This window comes from Channa argus, chromosome 18, assembly GCF_033026475.1.
Source record: "Channa argus isolate prfri chromosome 18, Channa argus male v1.0, whole genome shotgun sequence".
Taxonomy (NCBI): domain Eukaryota; kingdom Metazoa; phylum Chordata; class Actinopteri; order Anabantiformes; family Channidae; genus Channa; species Channa argus.
This window is the reverse complement of record NC_090214.1, coordinates 7,688,000-7,706,362: the sequence shown is the minus strand read 5'-3', so window position 1 is coordinate 7,706,362 and position 18,363 is coordinate 7,688,000. Positions and strand designations below refer to the sequence as shown.

General features: G+C 38.9%; 1 protein-coding gene across 2 annotated transcripts in view; it reads right to left on the bottom strand.

Moving 5' to 3' along the window:
* Nucleotides 1-6,138: 6,138 nt before the first annotated feature.
* ccbe1 (collagen and calcium binding EGF domains 1) overlaps nt 6,139-18,363 on the bottom strand; it is a 34,162-nt gene continuing 21,937 nt past the window's right edge. The window contains exons 3-11 of one of the 2 annotated variants that reach the window (XM_067484804.1): nt 17,345-17,397; nt 17,002-17,136; nt 16,407-16,544; nt 15,673-15,779; nt 14,193-14,301; nt 13,445-13,584; nt 11,622-11,657; nt 9,021-9,056; nt 6,139-8,591 (exon numbers count right to left, since the gene is read on the bottom strand). In XM_067484804.1, coding sequence (XP_067340905.1) covers nt 8,316-8,591; nt 9,021-9,056; nt 11,622-11,657; nt 13,445-13,584; nt 14,193-14,301; nt 15,673-15,779; nt 16,407-16,544; nt 17,002-17,136; nt 17,345-17,397 — 1,030 coding nt within the window. In that variant the 3' untranslated portion in view covers nt 6,139-8,315. Of the gene's footprint in view, nt 8,592-9,020; nt 9,057-11,621; nt 11,658-13,444; nt 13,585-14,192; nt 14,302-15,672; nt 15,783-16,406; nt 16,545-17,001; nt 17,137-17,344; nt 17,398-18,363 lie in introns of both variants that reach the window. The other variant, XM_067484803.1, reaches the window with a different exon arrangement.

Below are 18,363 nucleotides of genomic sequence, written 5' to 3'. Positions count from 1 at the left end.
ACGGGCATGCCGGGATGCCTGTAGGGCCAACAGGGCGTTTTCTCATTGGACGATTTTTTTTAATGTCCTTTTCCCCTTTTCCTGTCTCTCCTGTACTGTTCACGCTTGTTTGTGCAGCTGAGCTTTACAACAGGAGCTTCCAAATCTGTCTGCAACACAGTCTGCAGGGGCGAATCAGTGAGGGCAGCAGAGGAGCCAAGTGCCCCGGGCCACCATAAAAATTAAACAAGTAAATGTTTGTTTTTATCTGCAATTATGAAAAGGAGTGTATTTAAACTATTGCTATTGGTAATAAATTATATTGGCTATTGGCAATATTAGTTGTCATATTATTTACAGGGGGCCTGGTGGCCAGTCCCGAGCCCACATAAAGTGGGAGACTCGTGCCAATCAACACTGAAGGGACAAGCTTCAGGAGTTGATCTTGATCTTTGAGTTGTCATATTATTAGTATCAGCTAATATGACAGACTTTTTGTTGCAGCTTTATCAGTTCACTGTTGTGTTTACCTACATTGCTCACGGCCTTTGGCCAGCATCGGAAATGTTCAGTCACCTAAACTGAAATGTTTTTTGACATTTTCTTCCTGTATTTATACCAGTCAGCCAGACTCTAAGCACCATACGATGTTTTAATTTTTTAATACTGGGGTTTTTTATGTGAATTCTGGAGCTTCGTTACTCACAGATCACAGATTTTGTGCTACACACAAATAAATTAAATATACACAATTGCACACATATACATATATTTATTACATAAATAGTGGTGCGCAAAGAGCTGGTCATTTTATCATGACACAGACGCACAGAACAGGCGTGGCAGTGCTGCATTCTTTTCTTATCGAGGTTCTCTTTTATCCAATCAGAGAAGCTCAAACCCTGTGTGTGACATGCAGACTTGAAAGGTCATCTTGTGCATATCTTTGAGATGCCACAGGCTTTAACACAATGTTAGTATTTGACACCCTGTTTGGAATGATTTTTAATCTCATGTTACAGCTGCTTGAGTCCAAAAGTAGGAAGTTGTAGCTATACTTAGGTAAAAGCTCTGAGTACTACTAAAGTGACTTTTATGAAATTGTAGTGGCATTTGGTTTCTGGCATTTTATATATAATAACCATAACATCATCATAGTCATAATGAGTTTTGAGCTGAAAAGAAATAAATACAACCCCTGTATCAAACAAACAGTAACGGCACATGCCACATAACCACCACGTCCCTGGTTTGAGCCCAGCTGGAGTACTTTGCTGTGACACAGAAGATGTGGTTAGCGATACATAATCTGTATAATAAAGAGCGGAGACAAGTTAATTTTACTTCACCATATGTAAGGTTGTTTAAGAAAACACTTTTAAGGGATCCTTATTCTAAATGTTTGACCATGTTTTATTAAAATATAAATATGCTGGCTGATATACAATAATAACAGGTTGAAACTTGAAATTTAAAACATGTTTTATTTGGTAGATTATGTTTATTTGGTAGGTTATGTTACTGTCAGTTAGGACAAAGGTAGTTTTATGGATATAATGCTACTGCTTGTAACTTCTTACTACGTTCTGGACACGTGGCACCAGGACATTTCATAGGAAATCTGCCTGAACAACTCTATCATTGGACTTACAAACAACAACAAGTCCACATTGTGATTTTAGGCCTTTCAGTCATTGTACTATCTGTGCTGTTTTGGACCAGCTCATAAGCCTGCATAAGGTCAGTGAAAGGTTAAGTGATATAGTCGTGGTGGCTGCAGGGGCTTTCAGTGCTGTATGAAAGCCTCAGTGGGAGATGGGAGATGACACAATAATGTGCCTCTCACTTTCTATTTTCTTTCAACCAGCTTCCTCCTATTGCTTTTGGAGGCACAGCGTCACTTTCTATGAGGGCCAGTGATTAGGGGCTCAGGAACAAACTGCAGAACAAAACTGACTATTGTGGTGACACTAATCTAGGGACTTTGACTATTCTGGCAAATGATCAGCAAATGGCAAGGAGTGGTCTACATCAATAAGGTTTTATACATGCAGTAATTTTACATCCATGCAAACAAATTATAATTTGTGCTTAGAGGTACTGGCAGTTTCCACAGTGAGTATTTTTTCAATATATTTTGTCAATGTTTTTAGTGGCAGCAATATTACAGCCAAAACCTACAGTCTATTCCTTCATGTTATTTAGTTGTTTTTTTTCACATGGGCAAAATTGGTGTTTGTATTTATTGTTACCACATTTTCACACTGAATAATTGTCAATAGAAAGAAATCTGTTACTGTAGCCAGAGATTTAACAACTGGGACTAACTTTTATCTCACCACTCTGACATTTATTGACTGGGTATTGTTAGTAATTGAGGATGTGTAATATTGTATTATCACTTATCATTGTATTATCATTTTCACAAATTTACATTTACATTGCAAATTTATTGGCCTCCACGAGTCTTTATAAACACAAAAAATTGCAAAACAACCAAAATAAAACTGGCTCATCTGTGTTTCGCTAATGATCCAAGCAGGCAAATAATTTTTCTGCTTTCGTGTCAGTGGATTTGATGTCATCGTTGACATCAAATCAAGTGCAGTGAAAATTGATGCTTCTTGTGGTTCCACGTAGTGTTTTAAATACTATAACGATAGATATGTATCTATCAGAGGAGCTTTAGGGTACACAACCCCATGAAAGGTATTTGGAAAATATACTTTTATTGATTTATCAGAAAATTGTGGTGGTGTAATAAAGAATGACAGATTGCAATGGGAGATGAAAATTTGGCAACTCCTGCCAAACCAGCAGCATCAGAGAGCAAACAAAAAATACAAGTGGAAAGGTGGAATTATAGATTATACGTATGAAACACTAGTGGATTTAGGGGGTAGAGAAAATAGAGGCCTCTGTCTTCTGTCTGAGGAAGTCCTCATTAGAGAGTTAAACCACCCTCTTTGTTAGGAAATCTAGGATTTGTATAACAATAGCAATGCTAATGGATCCATTTAGAGGTGGACAATGGGAACCTGTAGGATGTTAATGGGTCACTGAGACAGTGAATAGCCTATCACATGAGTCAGTACAAATATTTGGTCAGTGAATTATACACTGTAGGAAATGTACTCTGCTGGAAGTGACAGGAAATTCATCTGAGTTTGTAGTGTACTGAAGTAACTGGAGTCGAAACCCTCAACCTCTGTTTAAATTGTATTGGATTACCATCCCCTTGGCATGTACTGGATCTGCATCTGTACCCATACTTCCACTTCATGTAGTTCAGTCTGGTTATTTCTTTCATTTTAAAATCTTGGTCACAGGGAACCTCATATTTTGTTATATCCTACCACACTTCCACTTGCTCAGTTTGCTGTAAGCCGTCGTTTGAACAACTGAATAGGTTTTAGAGGCTCTAAACTGATTTAATGAGATAAAACAAATAACATTTGTGCTGCACACGGGACTTTTAAAGATGTTTGTATTACCCGTGTTACATTAGGGGGAAAAAAGGGAGAGTGGTTTGTCGCCTCCTGCTGTGATACCGTGGCTTAGTTAAATGAAGCCTGTTACTTCATGGTGTTTATTCATACCTGAAAAGCACAAAGCAATCTATTATCATGTGAACAAAATGCTTGGTGAGAGGACAGCATGCAAACAAAATGTCCTGCGGTAAGGCTCAATGTGCTCTTCAGTTTATCACCATGATGCAAATGTCAAACTCCCCAGAGAACCGGAGACGATGATGATTTTCAAGACAGAAATGTAATGATGTTGATTTTCCTACAGTACATCCAAAATATCATGACAGGCTCACGGGGCCCCTTTTCCATGACTACAAGCAGATTTTGAAATTGATTCATGGCCATTTGAAAACAGTAATCTCCAAATGCATAGACTGGCTTTGCTGCTGAATTATTTGTTGGGTCAATTCTGCACACATAGGCCACATACTCACCCTGAACAATACAGAAGCACTAAACCTTTATTTCAAATTGTTTCAACACAGTCCAGTGTGGTCCAGGGAGGAGAGGGCACTTAATGTCTACTGAGGACTTTGCCACATTCATTTGAGGAGCAGCCCTTTCTCATTATTAAAAGACACACTAAACGATGGGCCCCAAACAATACAGAACAGATCCCTTTATGCGCACAAGTACCCACCGTTTCGGCAACCACTGTGTGCCCTCCACCACTCCCTCTTCTTTTCAGATACCTGCACATAAGTGAAAGATGTGGAGGAGACAAAAGATATCCTCAACTTTCCTTTTCTCTCATTCTGTGAATCAGGCCCATTTTAAAGCTTTTATTTGTGCAAAGCCTCTCATTAACTCCACTCATGCTGCCTCCCTCGGCTTGCCATTGCTTAAGTACTGGGTGTTGTAAAAAAGCTACCAATTAGTCCCTCATCAGCTCCAATTAGAGGAGACAAAGCCTGAGTAAAGATAACTCAATGGGAGGGAGAGGTGGAAGGGTGAGGGCTGGATGTGTGTTTGTGTCAGGGTCCACGCATAGGTGTGCGCCTGCTTGTGTTTATGTAGATGTGTGGAGCCCGAGCCGCCACAACATAGTTTGTAATCACTGAAGAACTTGTGGCCATTCAGTCTGACCCACTGCTGCACAGGTCCTTTCACTCTCCAGGCTCCTCAACGGACCCTTTTCTCAGGGCCAAGTGTTGTTTTGCTGGGAAGACAGGCCCCCCAGGAGTCCCAGAAAGGGAGCCTTTCAAACCTCTCTACCTGTTTGCAGCATATAAAGCACTTGGGGCCAGGCCGATCTCTCATTATGGTCTCCTTCACTACACTCAATACTTCCTTAAACGTAGGCCTCAACAAGAGCCAGCCCATTTAGAGGGGGGAATAGGGGATGCATGTTAAGGGGGTGCCTTTCACCTCATTAGAATCGAATTTGCACTGTCATGTAATTATGTTGGAAGGCAACAATGTATTTTCTTCTTTATAATCTTCACTGAATGGGGATTTCTGGGGCAGTTAATTTGCAGCCCACACTACTGCATTAATTAATGATTTGGGTAACACTAATTTTCTCTATGCTCTCTCTCTCTGTCTCCTCCATCTGTTTCTAACAGTTTCGGGCAGCCGGTACTAATAAAATTACCTCATTAAAGCCTTTATTGCAGCACAGTAACTCAGTCATTCATTTGCTGTTAAATATTTTCTTTGGGAGGGGGCTGGGTTTGTGACAGTTCCCATTCAGTGTTGCATCTTTTTGTGGGTATAGTTCTAAATAATGAGGGGGACAAGCAGGGAGATATAATTAGGAACAAGGGGGCACTTCAGCAAATATTTGAAATCTTTTTAAGGCTGGCCCTTGTATGATGGTGATTAATTACTTCCAGAAGGGAGTTTGGAGAAATGTATTGCCAAGTTTTTTTTGTTTTTGTTTCTGTCCTTTTCTGGATGCGACGGCCTTGTTAAAAGGATGTGCACAGGACTTTAATTTCGGCCACTCTTTAATCAAATGCAAATGATGACATGGACTGTTCTCTGAAAATGGGCTCATTGTGAAACAAATGCACAACATGTAAACAATGATGTAGTGTCTAATGAAGGTGGCATTTTACTGATTCGAAGGAACCAATGGCATGTGTTTACAAAAATGTACATAAACGCTGATTGGTGATAAAATGGATAATGATCATAATGGAATTGTTAGTTTGATTTGTGGTTCACAACAAAGACTGTAGATGTTATTTGCCTGTTATTTGATGTAATTCAGAAAATGTGTGTTACATCCGTCAGAGACAGGCCAGTTGTTATAATGTCATATGAGTGTCACTAAGTCAATCAATACACAAGAACACAGACTACTCACGCTGTGTGAGCTTTGCCACAAAGATTTGTTTGTAATTGCATTTTGATAATATCCATGTGTTTCACTGCAAACTGCACAGCCAATTGTAATGAGCTCTCTGAACACACAGTGCTGTGCATCACTCAAAGTTATGTGATAACTTTGTAGATATGTGACTGAGAAATTACTGCCACCTAGTGGGTTTATAAGGGCGCTAGATGACTTTTAGGACATAGTACCTTGTTAGCAAGCACTTTTGATTTGAAGAAAACAGGTTTGCTCATTGTGCATGGATCAGGAACAAATTATGGAAAAAACAACATATAAAGCAGTTTAAAATGATTTTCAATGCATGTTTATTTTTTCAGTATATTGCTACTATAGCACCCTTTTAAAGCCCCGAATTATTAGACAATTTGTAAAATACCTCTAAAGTAAGAAAGGTCTCATGTTTACTTCATAACTTTGAGAAGATGCATTTTTCGTTACAACAACAGAGTCTTGGATAACTGCTAATAGAGCCGACTGAAGGCAATTTGAATTTTAGTGCAATATCTTGTTATTCATGAAAATACAAATCACCTCACCTTGTTCTGGTTAAGCTTGTGAGATTATATCTGCATGTTCTCATTATCCAAATAAAGACAGGGAGATAAATGTTTGTTATAGGTAGGAGAGGGAAAGTGGGGGGGAAATGAGAAACATCAAAGTTTATTACTTCAGAAAAGGCTCTACCACATCCAAGACTCAGCTGGAAGTCCAACACCAAATCCTTTGAACAACCTAAAACAGCTGCTCAGGATCCTCCAGCTATGATTTCATATGAATTAACAGCCCTCTGTGTTTTTATTTAAAGTGAGGAGACCAAAGTGAGTTATTTTAGAAAGAAGTGACTCTTGTTATATTGGCTAGTGTGGTCAAATTTACTGATCACATCACACGTGTAAACACGCCACTGATCTTAAACATTTTTTTTATTCGATTCATGGCATGTAATTTATGAGTTTATGTCCCCATATAGTTTATTACACATTATAATAGGTTGTAACGCAATAAAAGGGTTCATTAGTGTATTTGTTAGCGACTGTAACTAATCCTGTAGACACCAACAAGTGGGTGCTGGTAAATGAAATGATAATGAATGAGAATATACTAAAACAGCTTATAAGTGCTGACAGTTATAATTGCTAACAAATGGTGTACTTTCACAGCCATTAACATTTAAACAACCCTCTTTCAGTACAACTGCATGTTACAGATACTGAAAACTGTAGGTGAGATGTTCAAGTACATCCCAACCCCCCAAAAAGTACAAATTCAAGGAAAAAGCATGAAAGAGCTTTTCTTTACATTGCCAATATTTTGCTCATAAGTAAATTGCCTGAGTGAAGATGAACTCTTATAAATATATCTTAAAAAACTGCACTACACACAAAAAAACTTACCTACTGTTTCCATACTTTAAATCTGATATTGCATTTTAATTATTTGCATTAGTTGTACGGCTATTTTCTGATTTGACAACATTTAAAACTGAAAATCGAATGTTTTTATAGCAGACATATTGTAAGCATAAGTTAAACATATTGTAACGTGTTAGTAAGTCATCAGTGATTCACTTATTATCTAATGTCGTAGTACTGCTGAAACACTGATAACCCAGTAGTAAGTGTCAGTACTTTGGACCCTGGTCTTTGGGGAGGTCTCCCTCTGGTGGTGAACAGAGTCAGTCATGTTTCAGGTTCAGTTGTATTGTGCTCCTAAGATTGTGAAATTAAGTCATCATCACCTCTCTGTCCAACTATGAAAGCTGGAATTGACAATTTTCTGGCCATAATACTCCCCTTTTCAGTGTATTCCATATGTGCAAAATGAATAACGTTACAGGCTAAATTATATGGACAAGGTCAGGTTGGGTTGAGTGGTCCATGGTAAAATGTTTTTTTTTTTAATGCACAAAGATCTACACATGTTTTATGTCATCTGTAAATAATTAAATGTCTACAGAACATTTACAAGATGATAGTGTTGCTAGGCATTTTGGATATTTGATGAATCAAATAAATAACTAACCAATGGAGGAAACAATTAACTTACTAATTCATAATAAATTGAGAATTTAATTGTGGTCCAGCAAACTAATTGTTCTTATGCATGGGTATGATTTCATCAATAGGAATTATACAGTTGTCTTGTTGCCACAGCAACTGATTTGTTTGAAACACAAATATTGTTTCACAAAGCAATGAGGGAAAAAGAGTTTTCATGAGAGACGTGTTTAATGTGCTGTAAAGGAACCATATGTTCTGAAAATATAAAACTCAAATTAAAACATGCATTTGCACAGTCTGCTCATTTTGTTAAAAAATAGTCCCACATAATCTCGTATATCATACAAAAATAAACATCTGTGTTTAAAAGGCATACAGTACATTCTGTTTAGAAAAAGTTAAATAAAAAAGCAAAAAGCAAATCAATATTTACACCTGATATAAAGATTTTTTTTATCTGCCTCTTTAAATATTCCAATCAAAGTCTGTTCTGTCTTCCACTGGTTTCCTCTTCTTGTTCCTCTTGGACCCGCCACCTGTTAGAGGTAGAGGTTCCTTGTTGTCCTCACCTGAGCCTGTGTCCAGACTGTCCTGATTGTCCCTCCAGCTGTCGGGGGCTGCAGGAAAGTCCTCCCCAGGAGAGTTCATAACTCGACCGTACACCTTGCTCTGTAGGTCAGCAATGTCGTTACGGATGTCTGCCATCAGCAGGAGCAGGAAATCAAAGGAGCCTGGAGGGCCCTGGCGTTGCATAAACACCCCCCCAAAAATTAAGGGTTTAAAATGATTTGAGCACACTGAATCATGGTTACTCTTCTTGAAGAAACACAGCAATTAATAAAAAGATGAAACTACTCATGCCACGGAGGAAACTTTCACAACCAAGTCCAGTTTATCAAAGGACCATCTGGGATTTGTGAGTTGCTACTGAGGTCTTTCTCATGATTTGTTAATAGTAGCACCATCAGTGTTTATCTAACCTGATAATGATTACTCTGCTGTGAGTACTATTTACTTTGAGGTTGACAGTATCATTAACTGGGCCATTTAAAGCCCAGAGTCCACAGTGGTCTGTTTTTTAGGCTGTTTTCCCGAACAAAGTGTTCGGGAAAACAGTAACAACTTACAATAGCGTGGCATCAGTATAAATAGACATAGATAGAGTCTTACTGGTGGTCCGACAGGCCCAGGAGCTCCTCTATCCCCCTGTGGAATCAAAACAAATATTTAGCTTAGATGAATTACAGTGGGAAAAAAAGCATGAGAATTCGTGATACTCTCGTTAGGGAACTTTTTTAAGGAGCTAAAGGAAGGGAGAGAAAAACTGAGATCAGGATGAGAATAAATGCAAAGGCCTCATGGATTTAAAGATCGGAAAAAATGTAGAAGCAATCTGGTAATTTTAGCTGGAAGATCACAGCCAGACTACATTTTGTATTTTAGTCCGTTGAAGGGATAAGTTGACATTTTGGGAAATTGGCTCATTCACTTTCATGCCTCAGTGTTATGAATAACACTGAAGCTGGTAGGTGATTATCTTCAATTAAAGTTGGGAACAGTGGAAAAGAGCTAGTTAATTAACACATTGGAGGCATGTACCAACCGCAAAAATAAAAACACACATAACACAACTAGTCATTGCACTTCATCATTCTCACTTTGGTTTGTACACCTGTTGAACAAATGTGATACAACATGGTAATGACTGAACTTTGATAGTAGATTTTGTTGTTTTTTGTTTTGCAGAGATCTGCTTCCCTTTCCATCCAGTAATCTAAGCTGAATGTATTGCTTTACTAGTTTTACACAGTCACAGCCATTAAAGTGAAAACTATTTTGTCTCCTCTCAACAACAAAGTCAACAGATGTTTTCCAAAATGTCAAACACTTTCCTTAAGAAGCTGTGTCATGTATATAAGAAAGATTAAAAGCACCGAATGTGCTGTTCAAATAAAACCAAACATACTGTAAATGTAGCGTGACTGTTAAGTGTCGGGGCAGCCTGTTGACTTACGGTAGTGTACACACACTGACCTGACTACCGTGGTTGTTAGCCAGGCCCTGGGTCACATTGGGGTTGTAAGTGTTTTGGCAGATGGTTTGAATTTGTAACTCAGTGAGACAGATTACCATCACCCTCCAATCTATCCATACAAACATCCCAGCTGCATTCAAAGAATGCAGAGTCTCTGTGTAAATAAAGAAGATGCACCTAAGTTGTTCCATACGTGATCTAAAAGCTAAGCCAACAATGTTATGGGTAGAACACAATCCAAAAGGCAACACAAGAGCATAACCTTTTCAGCTAATACACCTCATGTTTCTGAGTCAGCATGACATTGAAGTCTGGGCATTCTTTACAGGAAAAAAAAAACAGTAATCCTGAACTAAAACAATTGCAAATGTAATAAGTCAGTAATAACAAGGCACAGGTTGCAAATCCCTTTCCAAAAGCATCTTTGTGTTTTGACAGTCAAATCCAGATTCCTGTCTAGTCACTTTTAGCTCTGAAAATGTTGCTGCCCAAACTACCTTAACTGGGGGCTTTCAGTCTAAATTGATTTTGACATGCTGCTGAATCACAGAGCGTCAAGTTCTCATTGAAAGTCAGCTTCAGCACCAGCCGAAGCACAACATAGCCGACAGTACATATGGTAGGTGAGGGTTAAGTGGAAGGTTGGCAGGAAGGTGGCTTTTATTTGAAATAGGCATTTACTTTGCAGCTAATCCTTTTATTTATTACGTTACCACAGTCTCAGATGATGGTTATAAACAGTGAGACTCCACCAGATTCACACTCAGTCTATGAATATCACCGAATAAGAGAGAAGGTGTGATCAAATTTGGTTAATGTAAAAAAAAGAAGAAGAAAAAAATGCAATCATAAATCTAACAGTAACCAGGTGGATTATGATCTAGGTTATGATCCTTTAATCTGAGGCTAAACTACCTGCTGGAGCTTCTTTTGAACATTTGCCTTGGGCTTCCCAGAATAGAAAAGCATTCCACATAACCTTTTGAAAAATGATTAGTACATTCAAAGGCACCGTCTGTAAAATCCCACACAACTACAACCTAGAGTCTTCACATCGGTGGAGATACTGATACTGTTGACCCAAGCTCCTTGTGACATTAATTCCAAATTAAGATGCGGGTTATAGAAATCATAAACATAAAAACACAGTATGTGGTTCCTAGATGATCTCGTGGGAAGCCTAAACTCATACATGGCTGCTGCTATACCACCAACAATGCTCTGGCTGTGTTTATATTTCACATCGAATTGTGCAACCTGGATTCTGGCACACACCGTTTCACCTCTCGCAACTTGTAGCAACTCGCAGTTAATTGATCCTATCATCTACAGGAATAAACTCTGCCTGCACAGCATCCAGCTAAGGATTTGTGAGTATCCTGGCACCTGCCCCGTGCTTTTCATCCTGTGCAAATGTTGAGAGGTTGGGAAACAATTTAGATGTTGAGAAATACCTTTTGACAGACACAGTGTTGACAGTTAAGCCAAATCTATGTGGTGGGTACTTTCTAGCCTTGTGCACCAAACTTTACTTTGGGATACGAGTCAGTCAGCCAAGAGCCACATTTGGGCGCCAACATGCTTGAATCCTCTGATTAAAGGGCAGTGTGCTTGATTATGTACTGTTTTACAAAGTGCAACTGAAAGAGAAACTAGTTTCCTCTTACAGGATATATGTTGGAAAATGAACACACACATAGGACAACATTAGGTGACAAATTAGCATCTGACTTCACCTTTAGCCCATCCTTTCCTGGTGCTCCTGGAGGCCCCTGTCGAAAAGAAATGAAGTTAATTTCTGTTTTAGTCATGTTTGCATATTTATGTCAGTTTGCTTTAACAAAGTTCCAAAGTCATGTAGACCAGATACTGCAGCAACCTGTGGACACTGACGTGTCTTAGTCTATTTGTTAATGTGGTGACACACACAACTTGATGATGTTTCTCTACCTTGCATTTAAAGCAGGGAAACACCCCAAACCCAAATGTGTTGAATTTTTGTTCTCATTTAAAATCTATTTAAACATAAAACAAATAATTTCATCATGTTTCACCAACATAGATTATCCAACATTAACTTACTGCTCCGGGACCTTTCTGAGTGATGTCAGTATAATATTACAGAGTGCTTTGATCTCTTTTCTGGGATAATCATCATTAAACAAGTTTGAATACACTATATAAGGAGTAGGGCCAAGATTCATCTCAGTACTACATATGTGAGTCACTCACTAGCCCACATTCATTATCTCCAAACACCAACATTTGCTCAAACATATGTGTCCTATCTGCCAAAAGTTTTGAATGTGTTCAGAATCTAATCAAGGTTTTGCGTGAAGAGAGGACAACTCCCTCTTCAGTCAGAATGTGTAGTCAGCATGTGCCCTGCTTAAATTTATTAGCAGGTCATGAATATAAACGGGTGAAATGAAGCACACATCCAAATGTTAAAGACGGATACTAAGCAACGGATCACTTTCTACTTTAAAAACAATGTTGTAGACCTTGTGGTTTGGCATCATGCAGTTCATTATATTACTGAATGCAGGTGTTGATAGTCTGATTTATCAGAAAAGAGATTGCATAAATACAAGGGCTTTAAATACTAGAAATAAAGTACATCTCAATGGCCACATCCTGCACATTCTTGATTCAGATCCAAAACTTCAACACACAGATGAGACTAAGCACCACACTAAAGCACAGTGAGCCAAAGAAAACAACTAAAGCTGTAAATGGATTCTGCCCCCTTTCTTGTTATTTCCATTACCATGTGTCATCCCTTTTCACCTTGCAAACATTACATAGTTTCATGTTTTTTTTTTTTTATGTGCTTTTGACATGTGTAAGATGAAATAAAGGATATATTTGGTTGCCTCATAAAGATAAATGAATCACAGCTCTCCTGGGGTCCTATTCATGATAAAAGATTAATAAATTATCTGAATAATTTTGGTGAAACCCAGAACCAGATCCAGATTATACCGACTAATTTAGTGATTCTGGCTTGTGACACAAAGCAGAATTCTGGAAGTGAACCAACAGAAAACACACACACACACAAACACACACACACATACACACACACACACACACACACACACACTCATAGTTTCTGATTCAGGAACCTCTGCAGTTAAAGATATATAATAGAACAAATGAAATTTTACAGAAGAGTTCATCTCAGCATGTATTTTATCTGGCATGAACATTGTGTGACAGGAATTTTTACTGTTCTACTGCAGATGTGATTAAACAGACATTGCACACTAGGGTGGTGAGGGGGGCATCATGTGAAAGCTAGACACCGACAGCCCAGACAAAGACAAAAAGATGGGGGGGGAGGCGTCAAGTAACGGTCTAGAGGAATGTGTCAATATCAGCTATTTTAAATTCATCTCACTACTAATATGCTACCAGCTTTCTACTTTTGTTATGGTCGTTACCACATGAGTCATCTATCATGTCATGATTTGGAACAAGTGCAAAAAAACTGCAAAATCTGATCAGGGCATAGTGCCCATTGAAAACTAATTAATAAAATATGAAGAAAAGGTACCACAGGTCCTCGTGGGCCACGCTTGATGTGGTACAGGTCTGGTGTGGGTCCAATGGGTCCCATTAGGCCCCTGGGTCCAGGAGGACCAGGTGGGCCCAACAGTCCTGTAGGTCCTGGGGGCCCCTCTTGTCCTGGATCTCCTAAAATAATCCACACTGATATTAGTTAGCAAAACACAAATGGAGTAATCATAGAAGCAAAAGCACATCTATGATTACAATGGCATGTTGTAGACACAAACTCCTAAGTCTTCCTCTAGTGTCACAAGCAGGTTGAAGTTTTTATCGTTTACCGAATATGCAACATTTTATGACGCATTCACAGTATTTAGAGTATAAATCCTGATGACTTCGGTCTGGACTTCTCCTCTAACATCCCCATCAGGCTGACATTTGTGGTTTTGGTTTAGAGTAAAATGTCTCAAAAACTATAGTAATACACAGATTGCCATAAAACATTGTACAGATATTCATCTGCTGCTGATTATGAACTGTATTAATCTGTTGACAACAACTTTTCATCTAGTGCTGCATCATGAAATGATTTTGAAATTGTCCAGTACTTTTGTCCACATGCTTGTAAAATTATTATTTGCCTCAGCCTCAGCTGCACTATTTGTTTTGTGCCAAATAGCCCCAGTTGGCATGCTAACACACAATATTAGCATTTAATTTAAAACACCAGTCAGACAAGGCTTCTTCATTCATTCAGGCTAGTTTCCTTATTATTGTAGCTTAATCTGTTTTACCTGGAGGACCAGGAAGACCTGGAGGCCCTGGTAAAAATACGGGTGACGTCGAGATTTTCTTGCTGGTCATTTGCTCAGGAACATTAGCACTGTTTGATAGCATGGCCATCTGAAATAAAAATGCAGTAATTAATGACTGAATGAACAGATCACTGAGAACACAGCTACAAATAACTGAATGAGTGATGTCCCAAATAAATACCACAACCGGCACAACCGGATTCCTTTTACTTCATGGGACTTCTTCATTTAAAGTCCTTCTTTATTTGGCAGTGGTATCAACAATCCATATGTGCGGCTGCATGATTTTGTTATCTGGTTGTCATTCCCAAAGTGGTTTTACATGCAGGGATTCATAAAGGTCTGGACTGTCAAACAGGACAGGAAAATTACACACTGAAGGGCTGATTTCAAGTCACATTATGTTAAAGTTATATACCCTGCGAAAGATGAAAGCTGATCCCCCACCCACACCACGCTGCAGGCTATAACCCAGACAGATGGCCAGGCAACCCCACTGCATTATTCAGCATGACCAGAAGAGTTCCTGCTATGCATGGCATCCTTGGGAAAAGTTATCTTTGATCTCTGTATAACATCATGTGTGTCTGATGATCCCGGAGGAAAACACCTGGAAGACCTCGCTATGCTGCAAGTGCCTACAAATCAGAATTCGTGCGCACGGACATATGCTTGAATGCATGCATACAAACACACACAGGTTGTGGCTCACCTGGCGACCAGTAAGAATTACACCAGACTGTTGCATATGAGTATTACAGGTGTTTGAAGAACAGTTTTTTCTCCTTTCGGCTTATCACATAAGTTCAGGGTCGCCACAGCAGATCATTTGTCCGTGTGTTGTAGACACACAGTTTTTACACCGGATGCCCTTCCAGATACAACCCTCCCTTAATTTCTGGCTGGGGATCGGGATGGGCTGTTGGGTTCAGTGTCTTTTCGGGAACAGCTCAGGTGTCTGGAGAACAGTGTGATCCCAAATTCATACTCTAACCTTCTTGTGATATGACATACAGTACAAACACATTCATATCCTTTGATAATGTCTCATTATAACATTATTAAATTAACATTGACATTATGTTCACTCTTTTTTCTTAATGGTACAAAATTAAGAAAAATAGGCATATACAATACAGCTATGGAATCAGCTGGACCACACAGCTGGAAGCAATATATCATGCGTTACAGTCGAGTGTGCTGAATGTCACTGTTGATAGAATTGTGTTCAGACAGACACCTGTGATTACACTGAGAGAAGTGTTATACCACTGATTTCACACAAACAGTAATGGATTTTTCTTGCCTTGTTCCTATTAGGAAATAAATCGGGCTCTAATGCATGTCAAGAGACCTGGACCTTTTTAGGTTGTAGTAAAGAAAAACAATGTTTACGTAGATATTTCTATTTTTAAGGTAGAAACGTAAAGGATTTTGGTTGTTGCTTTGTGACTTCTACCTTTTGTTTAAGCTGCAGGACAGACATTCTGATCTGGTGGAAATCGTCACAGGTGGCCGAGCAGGTTCCAGCATTCATCACATTGTCAGATTTCTCAAAGAGATGCACTGCTGAGAAGTGGGGAAAAGGTTTCTGTTAGGAAATCCTCAGAAAAAGGTCAAACAATAATAAGATGGCTGATTTACCGGAAGATGGTCTAGTAAAAGTGTCAGAATATCAGGGAAGAAAAGTAGTTTGAAAAAAAAGTTGTTTTAAAGTAGCAGCAGATGAAGCAGGAGCGTGACTGTATATAGAACAGTTCCTCACTCTCCAGCTCCTCCTGAAATATTTTAGTAGGCGATGGAAGATAAACTCTTGGGAGGAAGTAGCAAATCTGCAGCTTCTTTCTGCTTCATTGGCAACTAAATCTGCGGCAAAAAAGGGAGACTTTACTATTGCCTGGACCATTTGTGATATTTTCTTCTTATGCATCCAGCAAAAGCAAAAAGACCACAAGTCACAGGGGCAGCAGTATGTTTGGGAGACAGAACCATTCTGACATTTTCAAAGAGCTGGGATGTGTAATGACTACCAGGTGTCTGTGTTTGCAATACCCCCTTCTTACCCTCTCCTCTTCACACACCCGCACACACAGACACACACACACACCAAATAACAATGTGCGGTCAGCTCCACATCACAGTTAGATATACCTTTGAATAAAGAGAGGATTTCTGAAAAAAAAATATTCACACCTTTTTCTCCCTTGGTGCATGTTTTTTTATCTTCTTCCAGGAAATAGCCTTTCTCACACTCACACCTGTAGCTCCCCACAGAATTGATGCAGATCTGAGAGCATGCAGTCCTGTTTTTGTCTGCACATTCATCGATGTCTGTATGAGACAGAGGCGAGACAGCATGGAAATAAAAGGCAAAGTGTCAATTAGAATACAATAACATACAAATACTGACTTAAAAAACTAAGCTGCGAGAAGTTTACAGTCAATTTTAAGTCATATATTCAACACTCAATGTTTCCAAAGTAGCAAAATAAATCAGGCAACTAATTTCACACTGAGCTGCAGTTTATTGTGATGTGTGAAACAAAATTTTAATTTTTTTTTTCTAAAGCCTGGATCTGGAATCCTCCTTACAAGCCACTCTAGAGATTGTGTGACAAAGTATGAATTATGTTACAGGTGACCTACTGCAAGATAACACATGAATCATGAGCTTGCCTTCATTCAAGTCACAGGGATGCCAACACTTTACCTGTTAAAAATATCCTAACGTGCCCTCATTTTACTTAAAAGAGGAATTATCTGGGTTAGGTGTTGAACACGGTCTTACCCAGGCAGTAGGGTTTCTCTCGGTTCCTGTGGCGCTCCCGGTCGTAACGGTAGCCAGGGTAACAGGTGCAGACCACTCGACCAAAATGGTCAGTACACTGTTGCTCACAGGGGGCGCCAGCACACACATCATAGTCTACAGTTATAAATGAAGCATTTTATCAGTGTAAGCACCGGTGAAGCAAAGAGAGAATCTCATCTACCTCTGTGGGATCTTTTCCATTTATTCCATTCAAACAATTAGGCAACAGGGCTGTCAGAGGTTATTAATATTCAGTAAAGTTAAAGCTAAAGACTAAAGACATGATGGTAGAGAATTCCAGTATACGTCCAGTTTTCCCTACCTTCAGGAAAGCACTGGCCCAAGACAAACTTGAAACCCTTGCAGCATTTCTTTCTGTAAAATACCAAATATATATTGATAAAATCAAACAAATCCAAAATACCTTAATATCACATTGTATTTCCTGATAATGTGCATCCTATCTAATACTCAAAATAATGTTCCAATACTGAAATGTTATATAGTCAGGTCATGATTAATAGCATTACATTTTGTCCAGCCAAACCGCTTGATGAGCTTTTCCATCTTCTCTGTAACATCATTTGTCGCCACATCTGTGGTAAGTTTTTGTAATAGACTGTTACAATATTTTATCAGCACGAGTCTCGCTTAGCCTCAGCTCTTAAGTGCTGCCAGGTGCTGTTTTCAAATGGGAGGTGATAAATCCAATTACACCATGGAATCATGGCAATACACTACAATCACACTCATTTTCAAAGAGCTACCACTGCTTTACCGCCTTTGTAAGGGAGCAGTTTTTATGATATGGACTGGTAATTTCATATAATGAATACTTTCTCTCCTCTGCTCAACAACTTTCAGCAACAATTTTTGTAATTTATGTATCCATTAATTCTATGCAACATGACTCATTGGAAAACCGTCTACAGCTAGGCCAGTAAATGTTTGCAACATGTTTTCAACAATGTGTATATGCTCATGATTATCACATTAGTGTTTCCCATTCAATACATTGAAAAATGTCAGCTCTATGTGGAGGAAAGGTCAGAGCAAAGAACTAGAATATGGTGCGACCAAAAGAGGTAGTCCCATTGGGACCAAATTTATATCATGTGAAAAACTTTTTGGGATGGTTTGGACATTTAGGTTAATAACAAGACTTTAAGGCAGCCAATCATCCTCCTTTTAAACATCAGCAGAAGCACAAGAACGACAAAAGAATTTAAAAATGAGCTGCAGACGCACCTGGAGAGAGGACGAGACAAGATATTTATTTTCGTCCGAGAGAGAAGTAAAGACTCGAAAAAATGCATAAGAATACTGAAATTTTTGAAGTTT